Here is a 27153-nt window from a genome sequence, read left to right on the forward strand (position 1 = left end):
TGTAGTCTAAAAGCTGTCAGATGAAGTCTTTTTTAAAATCCCACCTCTTTATTTACAGAACTACACTTACACCTGTGAACAAACAAACACATTAACATGTAACTCTATCAGAACTTCTTATGGAAAAATTAGGTTCTCTTTTTAATCTTAAAATATAATTCCTCACGTAACTTTAGTTTTGCATATCACATGGCTTTTAAGAAACTGAAACACTTACCAATAGTTCTTCTTGTTGCTGATGATCAACTGAACAGATATACAGCTGCAGTGATTTTAATTTCAAAGCACTTGAGTGCATGGGGATTTGGAAGACTTCATTAAATATTAACGGAGTTTGGAATTCCAAAGCTCTCGAGCAGTAAGTGGTTGGTGTGCCCGACTCAAGCGGTGGCAAATAAACTCTCACATGACTGGGAACAGCAAAATACACAAATCGCACAATTCAGACAAAGAAAGCCATTTTCCATTTCTCAAAACCAAGCTAAGCAAAAACATCAGTGCAACTTCTACATTAAGAAGCCGTCTTGAGATGTCCTCATCACCAGAACTTATTTTGCATTCTAATACAGAAGATCTGCAAGGCTGATATCAAAACGCTGTATTTTTTAACAAAAACTTTTTTTTAACTTGGTGCTTAAGAAGAGGCACCAAGTGGCACTTGAGCTGCCCTGAGGTATCCAAGGCATCTAAAAGGAGCTAGCAATTATAAGAGGATCAATGGGAGAGCTACACAGAGCCTCCTCTGAGCAGCAGCAGCTGGAGGCCAGGTGCTGTGCCATGCTATTTCAAATGGAAACACATGCCTATGTTTAGGCAATTGAATTGTCCCATCAGCGTCACTGATCCATTTCTTTCTTCACCCACTATGCAACCTATTTCTCTCCTTAAGAAATTAAGAAATCCAGATTGCAAAAGAAATCTGCAGTCACTGCATCTATCTAAAGTCTCAAAAGACAAATTCAAATATGTGGTAACATATCATTTAAGACTCCAAACCAAAAACAAGATCAACAACCATTTTCACCTGACAGCATAAGCAGCAGAGCTACTTAGAGAATTGTTTCCATGTTCTCCCTGTCCTGACTGCCTTTCCAAGCCCCTGCAATATCCTATTCCTTTCCTCATGCCAGCAAACAGTTTCAAGCAACTGTGTTGTGACCCAGATTACAAAATTTATCTGGGTTAAAAAAACTAACCCCACAAAGCCTTCAGGATTAAAAAACCTGCTCCAGCTCACGTTCATTCAAGTTGACTACATGGCTGCAGGAACTCCTCTGCCACCACCAAAGAGGGGCTGACACTGGCAGGCAAATACATGGTTAGAGGACAACTGGAAGAGCTCCTTATGGTGTAACTGCAGCACACTGGGCTGTGGAGCATCACTTAAACAAATTCTTCACCGGTAAAATCGCAGAGACCCAGCTCCTCTGCTCCCTGGCTGCTGTAGTACACTTCCCCCCAGCTGCCACAGCACCTGATTCAATCTATGTACAGTTGCACAGAGGAGTTTTTTAAACTCAATAAAAGCTTCTTCTGCTTTTTGGTAATAGAAACTTACTTTTTGACTAGACTAATCAATTCACCCTGCAGCAATGCAATTTCTTGATTACAGCAAAGGGCTGAGAAAGATGAAGAACAGAACTGCATTTTGAGTCCCTTAGATGCCTGGTTGCCTTGATGATAATGTCCAACAAAACCTCTGGACTAACGTTTTTCTTTGGTGACTCTACTTTACTACCTTCTTCAGATGATGCTTATTTCCTCTTCTGATGACAAGGCATTATGGCTGAGTAATACACAATATTCACATTTTTCCCTATCATGTGCCCTTGCACTCACACTGAAACAGAGCAGAAATCCAACACTAATGTACTAACCTACATGAAAAACTTCCACTCTAGTTTTGCAGAGTTAGCATGGTGAAGTTCTCAACAAACAACAATTCATTCAGGGAGATGTATGTGAATTTAATACCTCCCAGCAAATAATTTATTTTACAATAAAATAATGTTATCATATCTCCATTTTCCTGCTTTCAAACAACCTCTCCCAGAGATAAAGATCAACAATTTTTACTTGTTGAATTTCTTTAAAATATGCTAAGATGCATCTCTAGATAAAACAGTGTTTTATGACAACACTGAATTTTTAAGAAACATTTATTAGACTAAACTAAGCTATGTTCTATATGTGATACAAAACTTGAAAAAGTAGCACAAGCTGTTAGAGCTTAAAAAAATTCAATCTTTTGTACTGACTCTCAGCTTGTACTTGTGTTATCAGAAGGTCTTTCATGGATACTCAAGGAGAGCTGTACAGGCCACAAAAGCCTGCAGATCCTCTGCTGTTGTTAGCATGTTTTCTGGTGTGGTTTTCTCTCTTAAAGATAAAAGGCAAGGCAAACCTCTTACTGATTATTATAGATTTTGCCACAGGTAATGAGAAAAATACACTAAGCATTCTCTGGAATATCACAGATATTTTTGAACAAACTTTCCTCTGCATAATAAACATGAAAGAGCACAGAGACTACACTTGTTACCTGAATATTGTGACATAAGTTGTATAAAAGGGATACTTTGTGACCAGAACATTAACCCTTTCCTCATGGAAATTAAGACATAGCATCTTCTCCAGAAATTGCTTAATTTTGAATGAAGCCAAATAAATCTATGGTATTTATAAACTGCAGCATAAAACAAACAATGATGACTCTGGGTGAAATTTAAGCTTACATTTTGCAGTTTTCTTTAACAACTAGACTGGTGAAGTTCCTCAGCTGTAATACATGGACTAGCAGACATTCGCTTCCACTGTCATGCCTGGAAAATAAATTTTCTGTGTTAGTCACCAGCCATTGATAATTTGCTTAAGAAATAAAGATGAAGACTAAACAGATTTAAAGAATGCAAAAGCACATTTTGTTAAACAAGTTTCTTGCGCAAATCAGTTTCAATTAAGGGCATTAGCTAGAGTAGCAAAGTTAATAGAACTAAGTGAACTAAATATTTTTCAGCTTGAAATTAACAAGTGGTCATAATATGCCTCTTGACAGCAAACAGGCTTTAACAAAACAAAGTCTTTTCTTTAAACAGTTACACCAACTGCATTTGTGTGTGTGCATGTGTAACAACATATCAGTTACATTAGACAAAGCCATCTGCATTATTTTCATGGGCTATTGAAAACAAATATTAAAATTCTACTCTTTCACATCAGCACAGATTTTGAAATGCCACTAACAAATCTGGTTGATATTTTAAAAGCTTCCAATCTTAGGAATTAGTTTCCAAGGGGCAGAAAGGATTCTGGAGGGCTAAGATATGATACCCTGTCTTGTATGACAATAGTCTGCCCTTCCCCAGGCTACTCCCACTACCAACAAGAGCATGCCATAGGCACAGGATTTCAAAGATGTATTGTACAGCTGGGACTGTACTGTATTTGTGTCTCCTCACCTGTGATTCTCCTAAGGTAATACTCCTTTAGCTGGCTTAAAAAGGTCTCGCTTACAGAGACATATCCCTATACCCATACCCACATTAATGGCCCAGACAATGGAAATAAATGCTACTGAAAGAAGTAATGAAGGTCCTTTTACCAGGCAGCATTGAAAGGGCACTTAATAAACTTTGATTAAACCATATCCCCCACACAAAGTGGCACGTGACTGACTGATCTGTACATCCACTGGAATTTGGCTGCCAGTTCAGAAACCTCTTAAAAACTCCCACCATGATTTAGTTTATTAAAAAGCTAAAAATCATAAGCAGGAAAAGTAGTGACAAATTCCTGTAGAGTTGACAGGGAGAAAGAGAAGTAATTACTCACAGAAATCCAACATGTATTTGTGGTTCTTCATTACTGGCAGCGTCACCATAAACAGGCTCTTCCAGATCTTCATTCCTGCAGGAACAGAAAGTACTGTAAACTACACAGTGACCTAAGCTGCTAAATGATGAACTAGCATTTATTCTGTGACTTGTGGATTTAAGCAATTATTTAGCAATACAGGAGGGACTGGTAATGTAGAAGGAATTGAGACATACTACTGTATGTTTTATATAAAAATATACAGTAGTAGTAATTCACAAGTGTCAAAGTTGAAGTTTTAGAATTAGTCTTTCGAGATATTTAGGTTATTTTAGCATTTATTTTGTCTTCCAGATCTCTTTAGCATCCTCCAAACCTTATCTTCTTCCCAGTTACTGCTTCCTGTGTTAAGACAGTTGTATTAAGTAACATGTCTTTCTACATCCTTCAATCCATTGGTCAACCGACATATTTTTTGGCTTTTGACAGTTCATATATTTCTTCCTTAAAGTTATACTTTTATTGCATGATACTCAGAATTTTAAGTCACACTCTATATAACTTTATTTTATTATAGATTGTTGAAATAAAATTACTGATTTATGACTAACAGGATGAGAAAACTATCTTGCAAGGGAGATACGATGTTAAAATGTCAGAGAGAAAAAAGCAAAAGGGACTTGGCACTTGAAGATGACAGTGGACTGCATGTAAAAAGCTTCTTTCCTTTAAAACATGCCATCTAGTTGCTTTATGTTACTAATAAGTAGCAATTTTGAAAGCCTACACATAAATTCACAACTAATTCTTTTGGGCCATGTGGCAGAACAGGAATATTTCCAGCTTACTATGCATTTATACACCTGACCTTTTGCTTAAAGCTTCAAACACGCCACTGTCACTAGCCAGTGAATGATCTGAGAGACATGCTGAAACTCGCCTGGCTCTCCTCTCCGATCTTCTGCCGCTGTCTCCGCGCAGAGTTACAGCTGCCATGGAGAAAAAAGGGACAGCAACATCAGCTCAAGGCAACTTCTTCAAAATTAAACAAGAAACATCTATTGTATCAAAGCTAGCAGCAAAACAGCACAAATGCAATTCACTGGTTTTTCTTCTAACTTAAAGTTAAAAGCCTAGAATAGGATTGACCGGAGATTTTCTGTGGGAGAATTAAGGAAGGAAGTTTGTGGCTAATTGCTCTGTGACGAGACTAAGTATAAACCAATTGTATTGTTACTAAATGTTTTTCTGGTAGAGTAATTCCTTCCTAAAGGAAGACTTACATTAATTCACATATGTACACATGATAGCCTAAGCTTTTCAGATTTACCTACTGAATATACAATAGGTTGAAAACAAACACAGAGACTAATTCTTTTTTAAAGTTATCTGATAATACAATGTGAGGTTTTGTTCTCATTTGTTTCCTAATACAAAGTCTCAAAGCATACTGTTTATACCATCACATAATAGAAGCTTTTATTTACAGTCTGAGAGGCATTATCAAAAAGAACCAGTGTTTTCCAGCTCACTCAGACCACTGTTTTTCTTCAAATTCTTGGTGAATTACTTTGAAAACTGACTGGGGGAAGGAGGAAGTAATGTTCAACCTTCTTTGCCACTCTTCCCTGAATCACCAGCCACACAATAAACAGCAACTCAGCAATCACTTTCATGTTTTAAGTGCACCAACAAAATTACATTATACACTGTGTTTTGCACAGGCAAGTAGGCATAGCAGCTACCGATCCTTTAAAGTACGTGCACAAGCAGTAACGTTCAAGAACTGCATAGAAAAGGCTTCAACGCTTTAACAATATCTCCCAACTTGAGGTTGTTTCCCTTTGAGTCCTAGAGAAAATCACTAAACAGACTTGTGAAGTGCAGTTTCTTCACTGTGCAGAGAAGAACTTTCACCCTCTTTTGCTCAAAGTTTGATGACTGTCCTCAAAGCAGGAAAGCAGTGGTAAAGAGATGGCACTTCAAAAGTGGGGAAAGCAGTTTATTTGCTTCTGCTCATGCTTACAAACCTAAGACAGCATGGAAGCATTGACAGTTCCAGCAGAGTGACAGTAGCACAATGCATGGGGGACAAGCACCAGCTGGCATTTACAGCTTACAGCCCCAAAAAGGGATGAAGCAAGTCCTACTCAAAGTAACAAATTGTTAAGTGCCTCTGTTGAACATTATCATGAGCCATCCCCCTGCATGGTACCCACCTCACCTCCCACCCAAGCACCACCAGGACAAGACATCAGGACAGGAGAACTTGATAAAACTCTTCCAGATCAACACAACCATGCTGCTGCTATCAACAGAAGGCTCTGGCTAAGGTCAGCTTTATCCCACTGTGGAACTGGCAGAGAAGGTGCACCAAGCCCAGCAGGTTGTGTGCCAGCCCAAGACACATTCCTGTTACCAGGCCACTAACAGCAGCATCTTACCAAAGGTGTTACAAAAATCACCTCATCCTATTTGGAGCTAAAATTCCAGCAGAGCCAATTCTCTGTCCATTGGATTCAGAAGTAGCCCTATGGACCTCTCCTCCAAATTCAATGAAGGATTTAATCACCTTTAGGTATTTAGGTATTTGCTGGCTAGGAACAGCCCAGCCTGTACTTGTCTCTACATTGAGGGAAAGAACCACCACTCCTCCCCATCCCACCCTTCTTGTACATCTTGTACACATTGTGCAGTGCTACTCATGACATCCTCACCACAAATGAGAGCCAAGTTCAAGTGAGCACACAGAAAGCAAAAACTGTATTTGAACCACACACTACTCTTTATCACTTGTACAAAAGTGGTGGTTTTGTGGGTTATTTTGATTGGGGTTTTTTGTTTGCTTGGTTGGTTTGGCTTTTTCCTTCTTTTTTTTTTTTTCTCCCAAGGACTTTTGATTTGGTAAGCCTACCTCACTGTCTGGTATTTATGAAGTTTATTCTGTCACTGGTATTTATGAAGAATCATAAGAATCATGAAGCATTAGCAATCTGTAGAGACATCTACATATTAAAATTTCTCCAAAATTTTACATCAAGAGGTTGAACTTCACAAATGTTGCTTTTTTATAAAGTGTTTCTATAATTTCTGTACTAATTTCAACAAGTTACACTACAACAACTTAACTTCTTTTTGCAAAGAAGCCCTTGGCTCACCCCCTACGTGAACACTTTGTATAAAGGTAGCAGAGGAAAGTTCCTGTGGACTCTGTCCTTGGAAGGCTCATGTTTCCAGTTTGGCTGGAAAGAAAAGCTGACATCAAGCACTAATATAATACAATGAAAAGCTGATGCATTATAACAATGTTGTAATTTGACAGCGATTTGCTCACTGTCTGCAGGCCACAGAAGCATTCAATAACCTCTGGACAATGGCAGCAAACCTGAGAGAGATGCAAACACCAGAATATCCCCTTGACATGGGGGGGGCGTAAAAATTCAGCAGGAAAAATTAGTCAAGATCAAAGACACACCAAATTTTGGTTTAAGAAAAAAGTTTACCACAGACTTTGCAATGCTGGAAGCTAAGGAATTGTTTAAAAACTAGGTTTCTAAGACAGGCCATTACCTTACATTTTCTTATTTAATTAACAAAATCAGTAAACAATAGATATGATTTCCAGAACTACTGGGTACCAAAGCTTGATGTAAGACAGCCCTGAATGAAAGAACATTCTCATTATCATTAGTTGAAAAAGTGAACTTCAAAGCAAATTTTGCTGTCCAAACTTTCATTTGCTAAGAAATCTCATAAATAAATCTAAAGCATATTTCACAAGCTTAGGTGACTGAAAATACTGCATGTCAGCTCAAAATGCAGTAATAAAAGAGTAGAACACTCTCATAAAAACTAATCTGAGACAAAAACAGACCTTACCTACCATAATGCTGTCAGACATTACTATTATATAACAAAGGGGAAGGTCAAAGAACTCTTTCCCTAGGAATTTAGCTACAGCTGTGAATGTGTTGTTTAGCTGACATAGCAAGAAAATTAAGTATGCCATAATGATTAAACAGATACAGCAAAATATCAAACAAAACCAAATGTAGCAGAATCTCCTGTTTCTTCTCATGCAACTCCAAAAACAAAAAACCAAAACAAAACAACCCACCCCAAAAGAAAACAACCAACACATCACACAATAAGAAATTTCAGGTTCACTTACAGTGAATTTTTCTGTTGTGCCGCATGAGAAACAAGACAAAAAGCATACAGTGACAAATCACCCTTTAGATCTCTGACAATATTTTATAAACAAGAGACTATTTAGGCATTAAAAAAATTTAGCATTTCAAAGATTTGTTATATAGAAGAGATAGTGAAGATATTCAAGCCCAATATTTTATTGACATTTCCTCCCACTCCCAGATTTACAAATATGATGGATTTAACTTTTCAAGCATATTCCCTCCATTCACACATGAAAACTTATTTCACAATGTGACCCTGTGACAGATGCAGAACAATAAAACAGCATATCAGCAACTGAACATCAAAATTGCAGTTCCTGAAGTACCCCTTGAAATTTCTCAAGTGCTGCATCAGTGCAAAGTTCATGCAGTTTATTCAGTGCTAACCCTCCCAGTCCCCATTATTTGCAAATTACCAAAATTACCTCAAGCTTTGCCTAGTGAAGGAGCAGGCCAAGGTCTGAGGGAACCAAGACCTCCTGTTTTTGCAGCACAGCATTCTGCTGCCAGGCCACGGGGAGGCAGCAGCAGGGTACACTGCCTGGTACCTCGCAGAAAGCCAAACCCCAGCATCTGCCAGCTCCCAGCTCTGGCATACAAGCTGGATGCTCCATCCAACTCTTCCAGGAAAAGAGCACAAAACCAAAAACCTTTCAAAACTTCCAACTGCTACTTGCGAACAACTGCATTACAATTCCAAACCACTAGCTAGTGAGTGTAGAACTCAAAACAGGCAAAAATCAGCAAAGTTAAATTATTTTCAGTAATTGCTTCCAAATGCAAATATCAAAAATAAAAAAAAGTCTCAAAAGAAGGCAGCCTGGCAACCTTTTAACCACACATTCTTCCTCAAAAAGCAACATAAAATACTCCATTGTACATAGAGAAAAGCTGTAACCTCTGGGCTAGGAGCTGGACACCCCAGCACTGACAGCAGGTTAAGCACAGAGGTTTTCAGACAAACGTGAGATGTGTAGAAACACAGCAGAGAACTGAGAAAAAGAAAATCAAAGCAGGAAGCTCCATCCTGTATTGCTGCCTAGGCCCTCACACTAGGCCTTCACTTCTAGGAAACACACACAAGCTATAAATGAACTACTTAGATACTTTCACTTACCACAATGGGTGAAGACATGCTGTGGTCTGATTTGAGGTTTAAAGAAAGCCTCAGGAAGCCTCTTCACAGCACTAATTTAAGCACAAGTTTTCATGCTGGTCTCTGGAATTCTGTTTATTTTGGTCTGAAAGCTACAGTATGGGCACTAGAAATGTTTACAGCTAGTAAAAGTAAATTCTGCTGCAGTATCTTCTGGCAGGGCTAGCTGCATTAAGGAAATTAGGTAAGTCTAGACTTAAATGCTTTTGAACAATACAGGCTTTTTAGCACTGTGGCAATGATTTCTTTTTTTAAATGAAAACCAGAAAGGTTTTCTGTAAATACCATCAATGTTCTTTGTATTATCACTTGCCAAGTAAGATTTTGGTAGGATAATATGATCCATTCTCTGGTTATAGTTCATATTATTCCTGACATCATGAGTCCTGAATGCAACATTCTACACAATGCTAACACAGAATTCTGGATATAGAAATGAAATGGCATTCACAACATTTAATATTAAACTAAATTCTAAAAGCCTTTTTCTACTGGTATGGTATTATTAAAAAAGCAAGCAAGCTAAAACACAAAAATGTTAGCATGATTATCTTTTTCACATTAAGAGCAGTTCTTCATTTGGTTGGTCAAAACAGGAAAATAAATTTGTCATGTGCCTGTATGCTGAGGCTTCTAATTTTGTTTCATTTTTTCAAAAGTTTTCTGTTTCCTCTTTTGATTTCTCTAATTTATGTTTCTCAACTGCAGTGCTTTCAGAAGCTTCTGCCATGGCAAAATAAAGCAAGTCCCTCAATCTGACAGTCCAGCAGGAAAGGAAAAGTCAACAGTGCATGTGCTGTGCTAGCTGCACCCATCACCCCTCTGCCACCAGAGCACACCAGCCAAGATGCACAACACCTCACACATCCCCTACAAAAGATGCTCCTTTGCTGATGAAGCACCCACTCATGAGTGCACTGTGCACTCATTACAGCCATGCCACTGTGGCTTCTGCTCCTCACAGAACTTGGACACAGGAACCTGGGCTGGTGTACGTACAAATTCAAAATTCAGCATTGCAGTCAGCCAGCCTTCAAAAGCACAGTCAAAAGCATCACCTCAGATTTTGTGTTCGGGCTTTTTATTGTAGGGAATAGTTGTTTGCTATTTCCTATCTCTCCTGAGTTTGTTTTGTTTTCCATTATCAGAATAATGGCAACATCAGCACAACTGGGGGCCTCAGAAGTAACTAACCCATACTTTCTCTTACTAATACTTTACTTATTCTTGCTACATCCTTGAAAGGCTACACTTCACTGAAGTCTATATACCATGCCCTTTCTTCCAGTCAATTCACCACTGTTTTAAGATCTATTGACAAGGTTTCTCTATTCTTGCACCTCCTTGCCCTAAAACTAGAGTTTGGGTTTGGGGGATTTTCCTGTGTTTTGGTCAGGCTTTTAACAGGTAACACCGACCATGCAATTTTTACCTGATGGCAGTAAAATACTCAGGGACTCTGGAACAATCTCTACTGCGCTGGCATGCTTAGGTCTGTGTGACATTTTCTAAGACAATCTCTACTGCGCTGGCATGCTTAGGTCTGTGTGACATTTTCTAAGACAATGTGGCAAAATAATAATATCCACAAACTCACCTCCACCAGTTTGGACAGCAGTCAGGTGTGGTCCCATTTCTCGCAGCCCTTCACTGTCCAGAGGGTAAGCAGATGTCTGAGATGAGCTCGTGCCTTGCGCATCATCATCACCCAAGGCTGTGGTCTGAGCCCTGAGCATTTCCAGGGCTCCCATGCCTGCAATCTCCTCAAAGCCCTCTGACATCTGAGCCAACGGAGAATCCCGTGACGCAGAGAGAAACGGGGTGTCCAGAGGCGAGCTCGGAGGAGACAAGGATGACAAGGAGGAGCGCGACGACAGCGACGCCAGGGACTGCGGCGTGTCCAGGGACCTGCGCTGCTTATTGAAACCGGAGTGTCCCACGGGATCCGCGTAGGGCACGTCCTTGGTGAGCGCCTCGAAGGGAATGATGTCAAAGCGCAAGTGCTGCCCGTAGTCTGTGATGCTGTCTGCCTTGTCGTACTGGGGGAGGCCATAGATGTCCGTGAAGCTGACTGAGCTCAGGGAGCCTCTGCTGGAGGCCAAGGATCCTCGACTGGAGGCCAGGGATCCCCTGCTGCTGCCAGAGGACATGGTGAGGGTGCTAGCTGACAGACTATGGCATGCAAAGAAAGAGAAAACACAAAAATGTCCTTTCAGATATAACCAGAACTACCAATGCAGACATTAAAACACTAATCCAGACGACCCAAGCAATTTTAAATGTATTCAGTACGGTGACATGGAAAGGATGATTTGGCATTTTAAAGTCTAGCTCATGTCTCTTGCCCTGGTCTCAAGCACAGCCATGACTGAAGAAGTACATGTGACAACCAGATCAGGGCTAAGCGCCTGAAGACAACACTCCAACAACATCCAAGAGCAGGATGAGCCTACTCTCATCCAACATGTAAACAGCTGCGATTTGGCAGAAGAGAGGCCAGAGCAGGCTCTAGCTCAGCAAACTCAATGTAAAGCCAGGCAGGATAGATTACCATGATCCAGCTCATATTTACATTAATGATTGGTCATAAACAATCCAGGGAGAAGAAGTGCAAAGGGATTTGCAAAGTCCTAACAAACTGCTGTGTAAGCCTCACTCTCACAGGTTTTTCCAAAGCAAAATAAGAAGAGTTTAGGATGAATCCTATTCCATTTGCTCTTACCACTCTCAGTTAAGGGGGGCAAGAATATTAATGCCAGAGAGAGATGAAGTGAGACAGGAACTCAGCAGGAACTGAGCTTTTGATGCTGCTATGGTGTTAAACTGAAGAATCCCCAAGAGCTGCATCTCAAAAGGCAGCTGTGGGTGTGAATATGCAAAACATGCTGAACTTCAGGTGTGAGTCTTAACACATTCTCGTATTTAAATAGCAAAATTTTGTCATCTTACCAGACATCAAAACCCCCTACCTTTGAAGGTATCAGGATATTAAGAAACCAGAGAATTTAAAAGAAGGCTAACTGCCCATAGTGAAACTGTAACAATATTACAACAGATTTTAATAACTTATCTCCTTTTCAGAAAGTAAGGTAACATAAAATTCCCAGCTACACTTAATAACGTACCCTAAATAGCCTTCACTAATACTATTTATAAAACTCCATCCAAATCATCACATTCTAAAGTGCAAAGTGTATAAATGTTGTGAAAAATTAATTTACTTGGCATATATACACAGAAGTATAAAAGATAAACTTCATGCATTATTAATATTCTTCTCTGCTGTAGTTACTTCAAAACCTGCTGCTTTTACATAGCTTACCTTTTTAACTGGGAGTGTAAATATGAGGTTAAACGTGTAGCTTCTTCTAGTTGCATAAGCAAACAATTTCTCTTCTCCTGTAACAGTATCCTATAATTAAACATATACATATTACTATTTTCTTCATCACAAAAGTTCTAGGAGCTTCCCAAGTGTGGAAAAACATCAATGCATTGAAGTTTGGAATACTGAAAAAAGCTGTACTGTTTAATGAAAAGTTTTAATTTATGCTGCTCATATGCAGCGATGTTAATTCCAGCAAGAACACAAGAACCAAGACTGCAGGAGAGTTCCCAGACAAGAAAAGTAGCTGAACCATAATGTAAGAGTCATGATGCTGAAAATAAATTAAAGAATTAGCAGTCATAAAAAGTCCTAGGTAAAAACATCAGACTCTACAAGATTATTTTTCTTCTCTTGCATCAACCTGATTCTGCTATTAAAATACTATGCCCTTCTACCTTGTCACAAAAAAAAATATTCCAAGAAAAGTAGTGTAAAATTTCAAAGACAAAAAGAAAATTTTTGAAGGACTTCTGTTGACTATAACCACCAATGTCAAATTTAAGCTTTCATTCCATGTGTTTCACTTGCATTCATTTATCATTATGTTCAAGCAGGCAATACAGCATCTTGACTACTACATTACAGGAAAAATTTCATGCTGCAACTTATTTTTTGCCCGTTGTTATAACAAGCAGCTGAATTAGTCAGTACCACTACCACAATACAAACAGAATGTAACTTTAATGCCATCAATCTCACACACCTATAAGATACCTTGAATTCAGTATTCTGACATTATTAGAATTTCAAATAATAGATTTTATCTACCATCTACTCTTTTTCTGGATCCAGAATTATATTCCTGATGTTTTGTTTTCCAAGCCCAACCACTGAACTTCAAGATAGTATCAGGGTAGTATTCTGGTTTGTGTTGTACATTTTGTACATCCAGGAAAGTTACAGCTCCAGCCCTACATCACAAGGTGCCTGGAAATGGAGATTCTAACAAAGGGTTTGGAGAAAGCAGATCAAAGTTATTGGGCTGCCTCAGACCCTCCTCAGCTGCAAAGGCAGCTGTTAGAATTCAACATGTTAATGAACAGGATTTAAAAATCAACAAAAAGGATTTTAATATCAGCAGAAAAACTGTTTTATCCAGTTCTACTGGATGAAACAGCACCTCTCAAGCTTTCTTTCTCCCTTTGTGCACCCCAGGCCAGGTTAACTAGTGGCACAAGGAAGGCTGCAGCTCAGCTATGCAAACTTACACCATACAGGCACTGCATGCAGGAACCAAGAGAAAAGGACAAATGGACACAAGAAACTAAACTGATTCAAAAGCTGGCAGGTGAAAGTAGAGATATTCACACCATCTACTGTAAGAAACACACTTAGGAACCTACACTCCACAGTGATAGATGCTGCAGGGTAGGTATCTGTGCTAAAAGGTAAGAAATGCCTCCAACAAAGGCTGTCAGCCAATATTAACAAAAACAACACTATAACAAAAACAAACAACAAAACCCTCTGTCATACAGATTTTAAGTTCATTCTGATCTGTGCATAACTCAGTAATAGAAGTGTTAATTATTTAAGAAAGAAACACCTTTGTATTTCACAATTAGAATAAAGTGGAAATACAAAAGCAGAATTAGAAATACTTCTGGTTATTTCTGAGTCTAAAACAAACAAAAAATCAGGGCTACTAATAGTTAAGCTTTCCTCCAATTTATCATAAAAAATAGATTCTAACTTCTGCTCAACTTTCTGCTAGCATTTGAAATATCAAGTACCACAGTAGAATGCTGGTTTCTAACAGCATGAACTCCATGGAAAAATAGCTTAGCCTTCTTGCCAACACAGTATGCACTACCTAACATGAGAGCCCAAAAACAACAAATAAAACTTACTACACGACAGAGTAAAGTGAACTCCCTTTTCTGTCAGTTTAAGCTGGAAAAACAATGTAACAATATGGCAAAAATTGCAAAATATATTACACTGACCTGAAGGCTGGCTGTGAATTTTCTATTTATTGCCTGAATTTGCTGTCTGAGGTAAGCATTTTCAAAGAGACTGAAGTTGTCAAAATCTGTACATGGAAAGCACTTTCAAATATTCTTAAAGTGTCTTAATTGTGTAAATATTAACCTTTACACAGATCACATTAAAGCTGGTTCTTGTAGGTTTTCCTGAAGTGTCAAAGCTGAGGTTTTACCACTATTTATGAGAAGCAGTTTCTTGCTTTCACTGGAAGCAGTCTATGGTAAAAAGAGATTAAGATGTTTTGTCCTTTTCTCTGGCTACAGGAAAAGCTAAGCAATTTTGAAATAAACACTGAGTTTCCACTAATATGTTTTTGGGTTGTTTATTTTATATATAACTTGATTTTTAAGTTTTCAAGAATGACTTTGCTTCCTATGTTCTCTGAATGTCAGAACTGGGATGTGTTCCCACTGCTGAGATTGCAAATGAAAAGGAAATATTGTATATAACAGGCAGCAAAACCATAATCATTTAACTTTCCTGTTATAGGCCAGAAACTAAATATAGCAAAAAATCTTTGCTCTGATGCTTTTGGAGATGACTACTACTCCACTGCAAAGAACAGAAAAATCTTTCACTATCCAGGTACTGTCATCCAGGTCTCTATTATCAGACAGTATCACGCAGACCTATTCCAAGCATCTTTCAAGATTCTATTCAGATTTCTTCTTCCTATTCAGAATTTTTAGATGAATGGGAAAACAAACTAGTCAACATCCCTGTGACTCTGCTTCAGAAATGTTCAAGACAGATAGAATTAAATAGTGACAGGAGTGGTCTTCAACTTTTTTGAAACTAATTTTTTCTCTAGCAATTTCCTTTTTTCCTTAAACACAATGAAATTCCCTACTCTTCCTTTTGAAGCTACCCGCATGGATCTCACAACAGAGGAGGAAACAATCCAAGTTCCCAAACCTTTCAGTGGCCCCATGAGCAGACGTTGCTCGAGCTCGCTGAATTTCATCCTCCAAGCGTCTTTTTTCCTCCTCCAGACGTGCGATGTCTTCTGGGGATCGTCTCTGCTGACTGATGAGCTGCAGCTCCTGAAGAAGAGCCTCCTTCTCCTTGATGAGCTGGAGACGGTCCCTGTCTGCTTCAGCCATTCCTGGCCAGGATTCATTATCCAGCAAGGCCAGCTGCTGTTGTATATTTGAAACTCTTTAAAAGAGAATAAATATATTTCAAAATTCAGAAGAGAAAGACAAGAGGAAATATATCAGAGTGTGAAGCCTTTTAATGCCCGTTCCTTTTTTCTTCTAAATATAAAGCCAAGAAAATCTGGAAGGATTTGGAAGGATTGTTTCTGGGTTTTGAGGTGGGCTTGTTTTTGGAGGGTTGTGTTTGGTTGATTGGTTTTAGGAGTTTCTTAATTGTTTTGTGTATTTTTAAAACAGCAAACAACTGCAAGTGTTCCTACATGTGTAGATGTGTGAGAACTACAGTGTTTTTATCTACTGTATAGACAATATCTGTCTTCACACCTTTCTCATTTTGTAATAAATCAATTAATATTTTAGAACTCGAGTTTACTGCCTGTACTGCTGATGAAGCTGAACATTTTCCTATTCATCTTTCTTCTACAATCAGATCTTAAATTAGGATTTCAAAACCGCAGTAAGAATTTGAAGAAGCTGAAGGTGAGATGCTTAACTAGTGACAACAGGTCCATATAATCTTGTCCCACCTTGTACAGGAATGGTTCAAAGGGCCAAAATTATTAGGCTATGCTAAATGACAAATTCTAAAAATTTAAAAATTTTAAAGCTATCATTAAAACAGAAAATCAGTCTGGAAAAAAGACTTACTGGTTACAAAATACAAGTGGCTTTAGATGAATCTATCATAAACTATGCAATTGAATAAGCTAACTTGGGATTTTTTTCTCTAGTACGCTGTATAGTTAGAAGTAGTTTCTTGTATCTCAACATGCTGTACCATTACAAGAAACAACAGTTTTAAGAATAATTCCACAGCTGACATTTTAAGAAAATGTCCTTTTAAAAACAAATTTTGAACTCTTATCAGTATTACCAAGAACACTAAAGCTAGACATTTCATGAATGTTTCTTTTGGCATAAGAGGGAGAACACTTACTGTTAGGTATTTATGTTTGTCTTGCAATGACAATTTAGACACTTTAGAATTGAACAGCTAAAATTAGAGGTAAGTAAGAGAAAACCTAGTTTTCTGATTTTTGAATACTTGAAACTCAAGAACTGTACAGTACTTTTGCAGATTATACCTCAGTTTCATCTTCACTTTGAAATTATAGCATTCAAACAAAGATCAGTACCTCTAAAATATTACTACCCTTTAAATAAATGGGGCACATAATAAAATAAATAAATAAATAAATAAACAAATAAATAAATAAGACACTTTCAAGCCAGCCATAAAAGTGTGATATAGCTCATTGGTTTTGATTAAAATAATCTTTTTCAAAAACATCTGGTAAGAAAGAAAATTAATAATAAAAAAAGCAAGGTACAGGCACATAACACACAAACAGAAGATTCAGAGTGTGATAATGTGATTATGAACAAAAGAAAAGGCATCAACATGACGAAGACATTTCCCCCATCTGAAAACAAAAGCTCATGCAATAAGATTTATTTCCTAGTAACATCTGAGAAGTATTTGGCCATCTTATTATCAGGGGAAGGGAATAAACTATCAATATAGGTAATTTTGCAGTGAGTACATCCATACATTAAAAAGAATTTCACTGCAATTTCCCCACATCCCCCAAGATTTCATTTCAGCAAGTAAAGAAATTGGGTATTATGTCACATTTTTGTCTAAAGCAGAATTCTTTATCAAACCCTTCAATACTATTTCCTCCTCCTTGCATTAATAATAAACTTCCTGCCAATAGCTACCTACTGAAGGCACCACTGTGGATCAATACATACAGTCTACATATTTCATGCTTCAGCTATTGTGCATGAATTCCAGATGCAGCTTCCTGAAGAGCACCTCGCCTCATTGACCAAATGTCAGGGCCAGGAAGAGCAAGCAAGGTCAGGATCTCTTCTCTCTCCTACCCAGGCTGCTCTGCTGTTAAATATTCAGTAAACACTCCTGAAGCACACAGAGCTTGATTTTCAGGTGTTCAGTGCCAAATGAAACAAATAAGGACTCAAGATCCTTTCAACAGAATCACAGAATTCCGGTACAATTGAGTTATCACAGCTTGGCAAGCAAGTGTGAATCATATGAGCCTGGACTATTTGATTGTGTTCATAAGCTTTTACACAGCTTGTGGACAAAAGAAGATGAGATTCATCTGAAGTCTCTGTGTTTCTTCATAAGATAGCTGAAGGACTGACCCTTTTCTTCATTTTAACACTCTCAATTGTTTTGGTAGTTATTTTGACATTGCAGGGGGAGCTGCATAAGAAGCAGACCACAGGTACAAATGAACACTAATGAAGGCAACAAGGAAGAGAGAAGTATGATCAGAGAAGAGATTCCCTTCTTTCAGTGCTAGTGAATCAGTGATTCCACTTGTCTGTGAAGTAAAACACCATCTTCACTAAATACAAGAGGTTTTAATTTAGACTCTTGAGCTTGCTGAGAGCACGTAACTTCCTTTGTGTATGACATTCCAGCTTAAAGTTTGTTTTTTCCCTTCAATTTGTGTTATGGTGATGCTTTGAAAGTAGGAAGTTCTCATACAATAACTTAATTATACTGTTATTAAAGAAAGGAAAGTACTGCTGTGGACAAGGTTTGTATCACTGAAGAGTTCCAAAATCTGATTAGGTATTTACTTTGATTCCCTGGATACTCTTAGCTAGCTCTTTCAGCTAGCTCTTCTTGTTTCTGCAGTCTTCCCTTTACACAAAGAAAAAGCAGGCACAACACTATATAATGCAGGAATCTGTTGAAGCACCAATAAGCCAGTTTTCTGCAACCTCTATTTCCTGCACATGAACTGAAGTTTCGGGGCAACTTTGTTGCTTGCTTTCCACTGAGGAATCCCTCTGTATGGTAAGTTGTTCCAAGAAGTTACCAGTGACACATTGGAATATTTGTCTCCTTTGACAGAAGACACCCCTAAGGCTTTTATGGTCTCGTTCACCCAAAATTACGAAAAGAAAATTGGAGTAGTCATGTTTAGTTATGCTCAGAACTTAATAAAAAAAGTCCTCTTAAGTATGTTCCATAACTGCAGTCTGTCTCATCAAACACAAACTTTTCTTCCAATCACAATAAATACATGAATAAGCCATTTCACTCTGCTTGCCTATGCCAGACTTTATGCCTGTACTACACCAGCCATTCTCACTGCTGCTGTTGTCAAACTCAGTGCATATATTAACCTGCCTTAAAATATCCACTTAAATCAATGACTTGACATAGATTGCAACCTAAACTGAAAAAAAAAATATTTAGGATCCTTCATGAAGCCTCTGTTTTTCAAACACATTTTTCCTTCCTAACGAGTATTTTAAAGATACTATTTTTTAACTGTAGTGACTGCAAAAGAGTGCTTTTATCTGGCCTAATGCCAGACACTGAGGTCCCTACTGATCCAGCCATTTAACATATTCCTGTGGAAAAAACTGTTAATTTTGAGCCATCAACATTCCAGGCATTTTGCCCATTCCCATCCTTGCATAACAAGTGCTGGGGAGCTTGCATTCCTCACTGGAGTAGGTGGTATCAAATGACTGGTTCCCTAGGTAGGCAGGCCAACTTGGTGCTTAATTCAGTATTTAAAAATTTCTAATGGAGATGAACATAACAGTTCCTGTTAAGGGAGGGGCACAGATGGGATGACAAAGGTTTAACCTGGTGATGATCTTAAGCAAACACTGACTTGAAATGGCACATCTGTCCTGAAATGGCCATACCTAGGTATCTAGAATGATGTCTCACTCAAGAAAATGCAGACACAGCATGAGGATGAAAATCAGTAGAGACACTACTTTATTACACAAACTATATCAGGGGGAAAAAAGGCATGTATTTCCAAAATTGAATTAGACATAATTTAATTAAATTTAGTAGCATGTCTGAATCATTATAGCTCTAGACAGCTCCCTCTCCCCCTGACAAAACGAGGCAACCCTTCTATCACTGAAAATACCTGGGGAACCTTAAAGATTTTGTTAATGTCCAGAAAATCACTTTCAAGGGTGGTATCTGAACCCAGCACTAATGAACTTATATTGCTGAGCTCAAGAGGTTATTTATTAAATAGAGCATAAGAAGTGAGTAAAAATCACTCATTGTGAGATGAGTGATTTACAATTACAATTTACCCCATGTTAGATTCTTACTCAGACTATAAACAAGACAGGTGTCTTGGGGAGGGAAATACTCTGAACCAATTCAAAGGTATTAACTCATGCTCATAAAATGGACAAATTATGGGTATCCTACAGCTGGCATTTGTTCTTCAAACTTACCATGGTTTGAATTTTACAAGGAGAAGAAAGGAAACCCAACAACACTCCTCTACACTTAAAAGCCTAGGCTTTTGGCTGACATACCATACCACTCTAGAACTGAGGCCTTTGTTACTTGTGGTATGGGAAGACCAGTGGGGACAAAATAAAGAAAATATTCTAGTTCCTATTTGAAAGAAAACAGTGGCTAAGATCACATAAATCAGCCTGGCTTACTCTTTTCCCTAGGCTTATAACTGGACCCAGTTCTCTGACACTTCAGGAAACAGGGAATATCTCCCACATGCAATGCCCAAAGGAGGTGGCTGTGGGACTGAAGACACGTAATGAAGTGTGTAAGAACTTGGTAATTTCTGATATTTAGTGACCCTCTTGAGTGTGGATTATGATTTATATCCAAAGAGGGGAACACTAGAGAAAGACAAAGAAAGAAATGGAAAGAACAAGAAGCTGGGGAACTCGGCCAAATGCTCACAACATTTCTCCACTGTGTCTATTTTGGCTGTTCCTGCAAGTATGTGCCACTGTAGCTTTGGCAGACAACAAGAGTATGGCTGTGTACAATACCCAGCCTTCCTGACAACCCAGTTCATTCAATAACAACAAGGTCTTAAACTGGCTTAAGAAATTCATTAAGCCATTAGAGTCAACTGGCATTTTGCAGCTTTTAGAAAAATTGCAAAAATCTGCTAAAAGCAAGTTTTCCCAAATGCACAGGTGAAGTAGTACAAAACTTTAAAGAAATGCAAAAGCATGTCTAAGCTCCCATTGTAACCCAAAGGAAATGTTTTATGTTTAAAAACCAACACTGGGAGATTTAAGTTTGGCAGAGTCAGGTATTTATGTGCCATCAAAAAAATTACTTCATCCTAAGTCAGATTTTCAGATTTGTTCAGCAGAATAAAGCATACAAATCCACTGAATTTCACTAGAGATTCAGTAATTAAACCTTGAAACCTGCCTATACAAGATAAATTTTAAAAGGAAACTACTTGACTATGTTATTGTATTAGTACTGGAATGTTGCTATCAATATCCAAACAGGTACTTTGTCACTAAAAGCACAAATTGCACTGACACACTTCTGCTTATGCTAGTGATTTTAAAGGTCGAACTGAAATTTAATTTTCAAAATGAGACAAGTTTGCAACAAACTATACTGATCAGAAAGAAGTAACATCCTTAAAGACAACTGTAGAAATATTATGCATATCTGAGGAAGAGGTTTTTTCCAAGGCTAATATAAATCTCTTGACATCCACTGCATGCCTCTATGAAATGAATGGAAAAATAACATCTTTGAATTCAAGTTCACAGAAGATACAAATAAATATTACCCAAACTAGGTAGGCTGGCTGAAGTTGTTTCAATGTATTTTTATTTCATTAAAGTTAGCTACCATCAGACTGGATTAAAAAAAAAAAAAAAAAAAAAAAACCACAAACAAAAAACCCCTACAGCTAAAATTTTTGTTGCTTCTTATTGGAGGGATAATTTTTCATCTACCAATTAACACACCTCATGGGATATGAGGCACTGCAGCAATGACATTTCATGAATATTTGCTAATATACTTCATGTAGTCATTCTACTGAACAGCACAACTTAAGAGTTATCAAAGAAAAACAAATTTGCTTTTGATTTCTCGTGCTATGAAGCAATATATTCAGAAAAGTGCTTGAGGAGTAGATTTTCCACTGTGCAAATGCTTTCATGAGAGGTGGTCTCACTGAAATAGCAACTGAAACTAAAAACAGTATTTATCCAGGCAGCTTGGGGCTGTCTGTTCAAAAAGACCGTCCTCCCTCCCCCTCCTGCTTCTCTGGAGGGCCACACTGGCAGATCTGAGAGGAGAAATTTCATGGAAATAAGGTACAGTTTATTTAGAAATAATGGGAGAGGGGGAAGAGTACAGAGCGGAAGAAAAGTGATTGAGCCTCCTTTCAGCACGATTGGTGAGTTAAAAAACAGAATTTACAAAACTCGTCCAAGAGCCTGGATCAGAAACAGGGGAGAGGATCTCTTCCCCAGCGTGCTGGAAATGTCAGAACCCACAGTGTACAACATCTGAAATACCCATGGGAAAAATTAAATTGCAAATCATCCAACTTCCTTCCAGTGGGAAAGTGATGGAGGGTAAAATAAGCTATGTGAATGTCTTAATTTATGCAAAGGCCAAACCATTCAGCAGTCAGTGAGAATTTTGAAGGAGGAATTAAAATAAAACTATCCTTTATAAGGGAGGAAGGATATTTTGGGAGTGCAAGACAACTCTTCTGCAATCACTGGGTCTCATCTCCTGAATTTCTCAAGATAGTTCATACAAAAATCCCTGCATTTCCTTGCTTAAACTCCATATACAGAGAATATTTTAATTTTTAAAGACTTTACATCAGGCAAATATTCTGCTTATATATGGCCAAATTGACAAGAGCAACTAAAATGCAGCACTCTGTCCTTCAGTTTGTAGAGCTTTTTTCCTGCTTTCCTTTCAGGGAAAGGACATACTTGTCTACTACAGTGCATTTTAAGTCTCCCATTAAAAGTGTGTCAGTTGTACTTATTTGCTGTATGTTTCAACACCCACTTGACAAGCAAGCAGTGACAATATACTGCCTTACAGTTGTGACATACTGTAGCATTTTAATTTTCTACTTTGTAGATTTAATCCATGGCAGCACATTCCGTCACCCACACTGTGCAGTAACAGTAGATATTTCACCAGCCAAGGGAGAATGAACACAAAGATATTTAGTAGAGACAAAAGCCCTACAGAAATGCCAGCAAGCTAAGGGGAAGGAATGCATGATAAATGAAGAATGCAACCACAGAGATAACTGGTAGGGGCAATGAGCTTTGTGCAGTTCCACTCAAAAGCTGAAAGCTGATTACTTCCGTACAACATACTGGGCAGAATAAGGCTACTCTTTTAAAGCAACTAACATGCTTTTGCCAAATAACAGACCATTGTCAGAGCTGCTATCCTGGGAAAGCAAAACTACTCTTTCTGCAATCACCATTCTCTAGTTGGAAGCTTAGTTACCCAGATTTTCTACACTTAATTAAGATCAAACACCAGCTCACTTCTGATGTTCAGAAATACTGCATTCCATGCAGAAACAAATGTTCGGCATTTCCAGCTGAGAAATGCTTTGCTACTAAAAAAAAATTAACCCATAAAACCCCAACACCTCTTTACCCCCTTCAAAAAAACACCACTCCATCTTTTCCCTGTCATAAACAAACAAGAAGATAATTGTTTTAAAAAACATGGAAAAGCTATGTCAGGAAGCTGAACTAAAAATATTTTAATACAATCTTCACAGCATCAGTGGCTCTGTTAAACTGAACAGTATAAAACTAAATTCCATCATTCTTCTTTTAGCAACTCTAAGTTGCTAAATTATCACTGGACTATTAAGTGCTAATTTAGCCTGTGAGCAAACACAGGACACAGAAACATTTTGTTTTGTTCTTTTTTCCCCCAATTATTTAATTTTATTAGGTAATAGTCACTGGTATTTACACACAGTATGTATGACACAGACTTCCATTCAAGTTACAAATCCTGAAGATTTAGCTGTGTTTACCTAACTTGCTTGTACCAACTTAATTTTTTGAAACCTGCATTGTGTCCAGATGTGGGTAAATTTTCCAAGAACAACAAAATGGTGTACTGCCTATAAACTTCCAATTCTTGCCAAGACATGTGACAGCATTACAGATGCCCCTAAAGAAAAAGTCACTGTGATATGAAAAACAGAGGCAAAAGAATTTAACTTATTTTTCTATTTCTTGTTCTGAGAAATGTAAAAAAATGATAGAATAGAACACATTAAAAAGAAAAAGAAATCCTAATTTATACAAATCTTAAAACTACGGTTTTTGAAGTTAACCATATTGAATCTTTTAAGTGTCAGTCAAATTAAGTAATAGAATATTCTACCAGCACAAATCAAAATAATCATAAGTACATTAATTTACTGACTTTAAGTAAATCACCTGCACCCACACTACTGTCCTGAATATGTGGCAAATAGGTTGAAAACAGTGAGGTTCAATGAGACCTGCTAAATTATTTAAGTAGATTGTACTTTTAAAATTTCAATAAACTAAATGAAAAAACACTGCAAGACTGGCCTCCACAAGAGAAATACTTACAATAAGCATTTAGACTGTAGGACTTATTGAAGAACCAATCTATTTAAAGTAATACTTTTTATCATTTTTATCAGAATTTTTTTCCAATTTCAACATTTATTTTTATGTACCCTTCTGCTCTGCTCTGAACATCTTCATTTATCTCACAGGAAGTTCAGCATTCTTTCTTCTTCATGCCTTCCATACACTGAACTTAAGACACAGGTATGCAAGGCTTTGGGTATCCTGACAGACCAGACTGATAAGTGTAAATTTAAAGACTGTTTATATCTAGGTTTGAGAAAGAGGGTGAAAAAATGTAAAACAGTTTAATTGAACCACTACAATTTTGTGTTTATACAAGTATAGAACAGGGGTGACATTTAGCTTTATCTCTGCAAACAAATATAATAATCTGATGATAAAGTCTTATATTTACCTAAGCTTTCATTATCTGTGAACTACTCAACAGGGAGCAAATTAGTCTTCCCAAAGACATTTCAGCTAGGAGGCTGGGTCCAGTTCTACTTTGAAAACTTTAATCGCAAAAGTAAATATAAAACCCAATAGATTTATCTTTAATTACCTTTTCTTGGCCTCTTCATATTGCCAGTTCAGCCTTACTTTGTCTACAAGTCTTGTTTTGTCATCAAATCCAAACTTGCAGAGTTGAATAGCACAGAGAGGAGGAAAAAGAAAGAAAGAAAGAAACAAGTTGAAAACACTCTCATCACAATAATGAAAGGGATATATTAGTCTTCCTTACTGGATTCACTAAAGAAACCTCTATCCTTTACTAGTAACATAATAAAAAATCAATTTTATGCCTTAGAAATGCAAAACTAATTTCTTGCTAAAAGCAGAGAAGATAAATAAGCCCTTTCAATAAATTATTAACCTGGAAATCAAGGGTTAGCAAATTGAATCATTGATAAATGGTCAAATCATTTCAACTTTATCCAAGTCTACAAGGCAAAGAGTGTTTTAATTGAAATATTCTGCTATTTTATATGGCTATTTTATGAATACTTTTATTAGAAGCAATTCAGATTACACTCCCTGTACTGTGTTACCCAGCACCTACAACATTAGTGCATTTTAAACATAAGTACAAAAAAATCCACCTGATCCTTGAAGCAGTTGTAGAATGTGTATTTATGTTGCAACTCCTACTGCATAGTGTTTCTACAGCAATTTATTATTTTAGGGCATTAGCACTTCCCTCCTCAGAAGTTTGTGAATGGTCTAATAGTTAAAACCTAAACTACACAAGAGCATTGCTGCAACTCCAGAGTTCTCCTCTCGCTGCTGCTTTTTCTGTGTCCATCAACCCATGGGTAAAAACTCCACCTTTTTTCTACTTACATGGCGCTAACAATAGTTCCCTGAAAATATTCAGGTAATTATGTATTTTTGTTTCCCTTACCAAAAGCCTACACCTGATAAACATAATTTCTACAGTGTAGTTGTCTTGGATTGTGTACTGCAAATGAGAAAATGCTCCTGTGTTCCTTTTGGTAATTTGTTTCAGAATTCAATAATCCCATCCATGGCCCATCTGAAAAATTACACCCCGAAGGCACCATCTGCCTAACACCCTGAAACACACATAAGCATTAGCTCAGTTTTCTCAAAAACAAGATTTCCTCTTCTGTAGGGACCTTCTGGAGACTTCCAATCGGACAACCAGCCAGCAGTGAAGGAGGATTATAATAGGTGAGAAATAGGATGGTAAAGCCAACAAAGAGATGATTTCTAACTAAATGTAAAGTACCATCTAAACTACCGTACAAACAAACTACAAACAAGTTGCCTTCTTGCTTTGGTGTCAGTCCTCCACAGAGGCATATGTTTTATTACTGACTAACAACTGGGTTGCCATGGTACTAGTGCACGCTGAATTTTTACTGAATGTTATTTGGAGTACACAATTTCATTCAGATAGAACAATTTCCAAGGAATGCCAGTATGTTCTCCTCAAATACCATATTTAAAGGCATATTTGAGCACAAAGGTGTAATAGACTACATCATAAATTTTGTTGATTAAGAAAAATACTTTGAGAATAAAAAATACTTTCCTTGTCTTAGACAGAGGAAAGGAGTAGAGATCTACTAGACATCTTCAATACATATGAACAATGAATATGCATATGATAAAAACAAGATATAAAAAATAAAATTAAAAAAAAATACAAAGCTATTACTACTATCCCAATGCAAGCATCTCATGCAAAATCATGTCTCTACTGCAACTTCAAGATGGCTAAAGGATTTTCTTCCTTCCTGCCTTATTACAAGTATCAGTAATTCAGAGCTGGGAATATGAAGAGAAGAGGTCCATGAACACCTAAGCAAGAGCTGTTAGTCCAAGATGAACCTGCAGTCACCAAAGAGGCAATGCAGTATGGGTTCTGCTGGGCTGGCTGAGTCCAGGAGCTGCCTTTACCAGTCACTGCCCACGAGCATGCCCCTGCATCCTTCTGCCATGCTGCAGCAGCAGAACCCCCAAGCCCATAGCTTGCACACAGTGGAAACAACAAGCAAGTGCAACTCCCTCAGCAGCAGTAACGCTTCGGATTTTTCCTTCTGCTCCAGCCAACACATCTTTAATTAACAGTGTAAGTAACACTGTATCACTGGAGCTCAAAAGCAGCTAATTTTGTACAGCAAATGTTTCACATAGGAACACTCACATACCTCTCCAGTGATGTCAGTCTGAGAACAAGCATCACAGTGTTGTTGAGGTAAACAGGAGTCACTGAGTGAACTGGAATTGTGCTGGAGATCCTGCAGGGAATCTGTAATACAACAGCTATTCCTGAATCCATCTGTTAATTTGGCCAGGCTCTAAAGGAGAAGACATATTTTAAATTATTAGAAAAAATGTTCTTATAAGACTTTTTAATAACAGAAAAAAAAAAATTTAATTGTTTAAAAAGACTGGTGGCCTGCCTATACAGAGCTATTTACAGAAAGTAAAATTCATTGTTGTGCTACCAGCATGCAAAAGGTTTGCTTTGAAATAAACCTCTCCTTTTAAAAGACACATGTAACA

The 27153-nt window shown here is 37.7% G+C and overlaps 1 protein-coding gene across 1 annotated transcript in view; it reads right to left on the bottom strand.

Moving 5' to 3' along the window:
* WWC3 (WWC family member 3) overlaps positions 1-27153 on the bottom strand; it is a 98575-nt gene that overhangs the window by 13124 nt on the left and 58298 nt on the right. Inside the window, exons 7-15 of the mRNA XM_063147846.1 lie at positions 26796-26945; positions 24683-24756; positions 15455-15697; positions 12488-12577; positions 10763-11337; positions 4682-4802; positions 3832-3906; positions 2736-2822; positions 218-410 (exon numbers count right to left, since the gene is read on the bottom strand). Coding sequence (XP_063003916.1) covers positions 218-410; positions 2736-2822; positions 3832-3906; positions 4682-4802; positions 10763-11337; positions 12488-12577; positions 15455-15697; positions 24683-24756; positions 26796-26945 — 1608 coding nt within the window. The remainder of the gene's footprint in view (positions 1-217; positions 411-2735; positions 2823-3831; positions 3907-4681; positions 4803-10762; positions 11338-12487; positions 12578-15454; positions 15698-24682; positions 24757-26795; positions 26946-27153) is intronic.

The sequence above is a fragment of the Melospiza melodia genome, chromosome 2 (assembly GCF_035770615.1).
Source record: "Melospiza melodia melodia isolate bMelMel2 chromosome 2, bMelMel2.pri, whole genome shotgun sequence".
NCBI classification, from domain to species: domain Eukaryota; kingdom Metazoa; phylum Chordata; class Aves; order Passeriformes; family Passerellidae; genus Melospiza; species Melospiza melodia.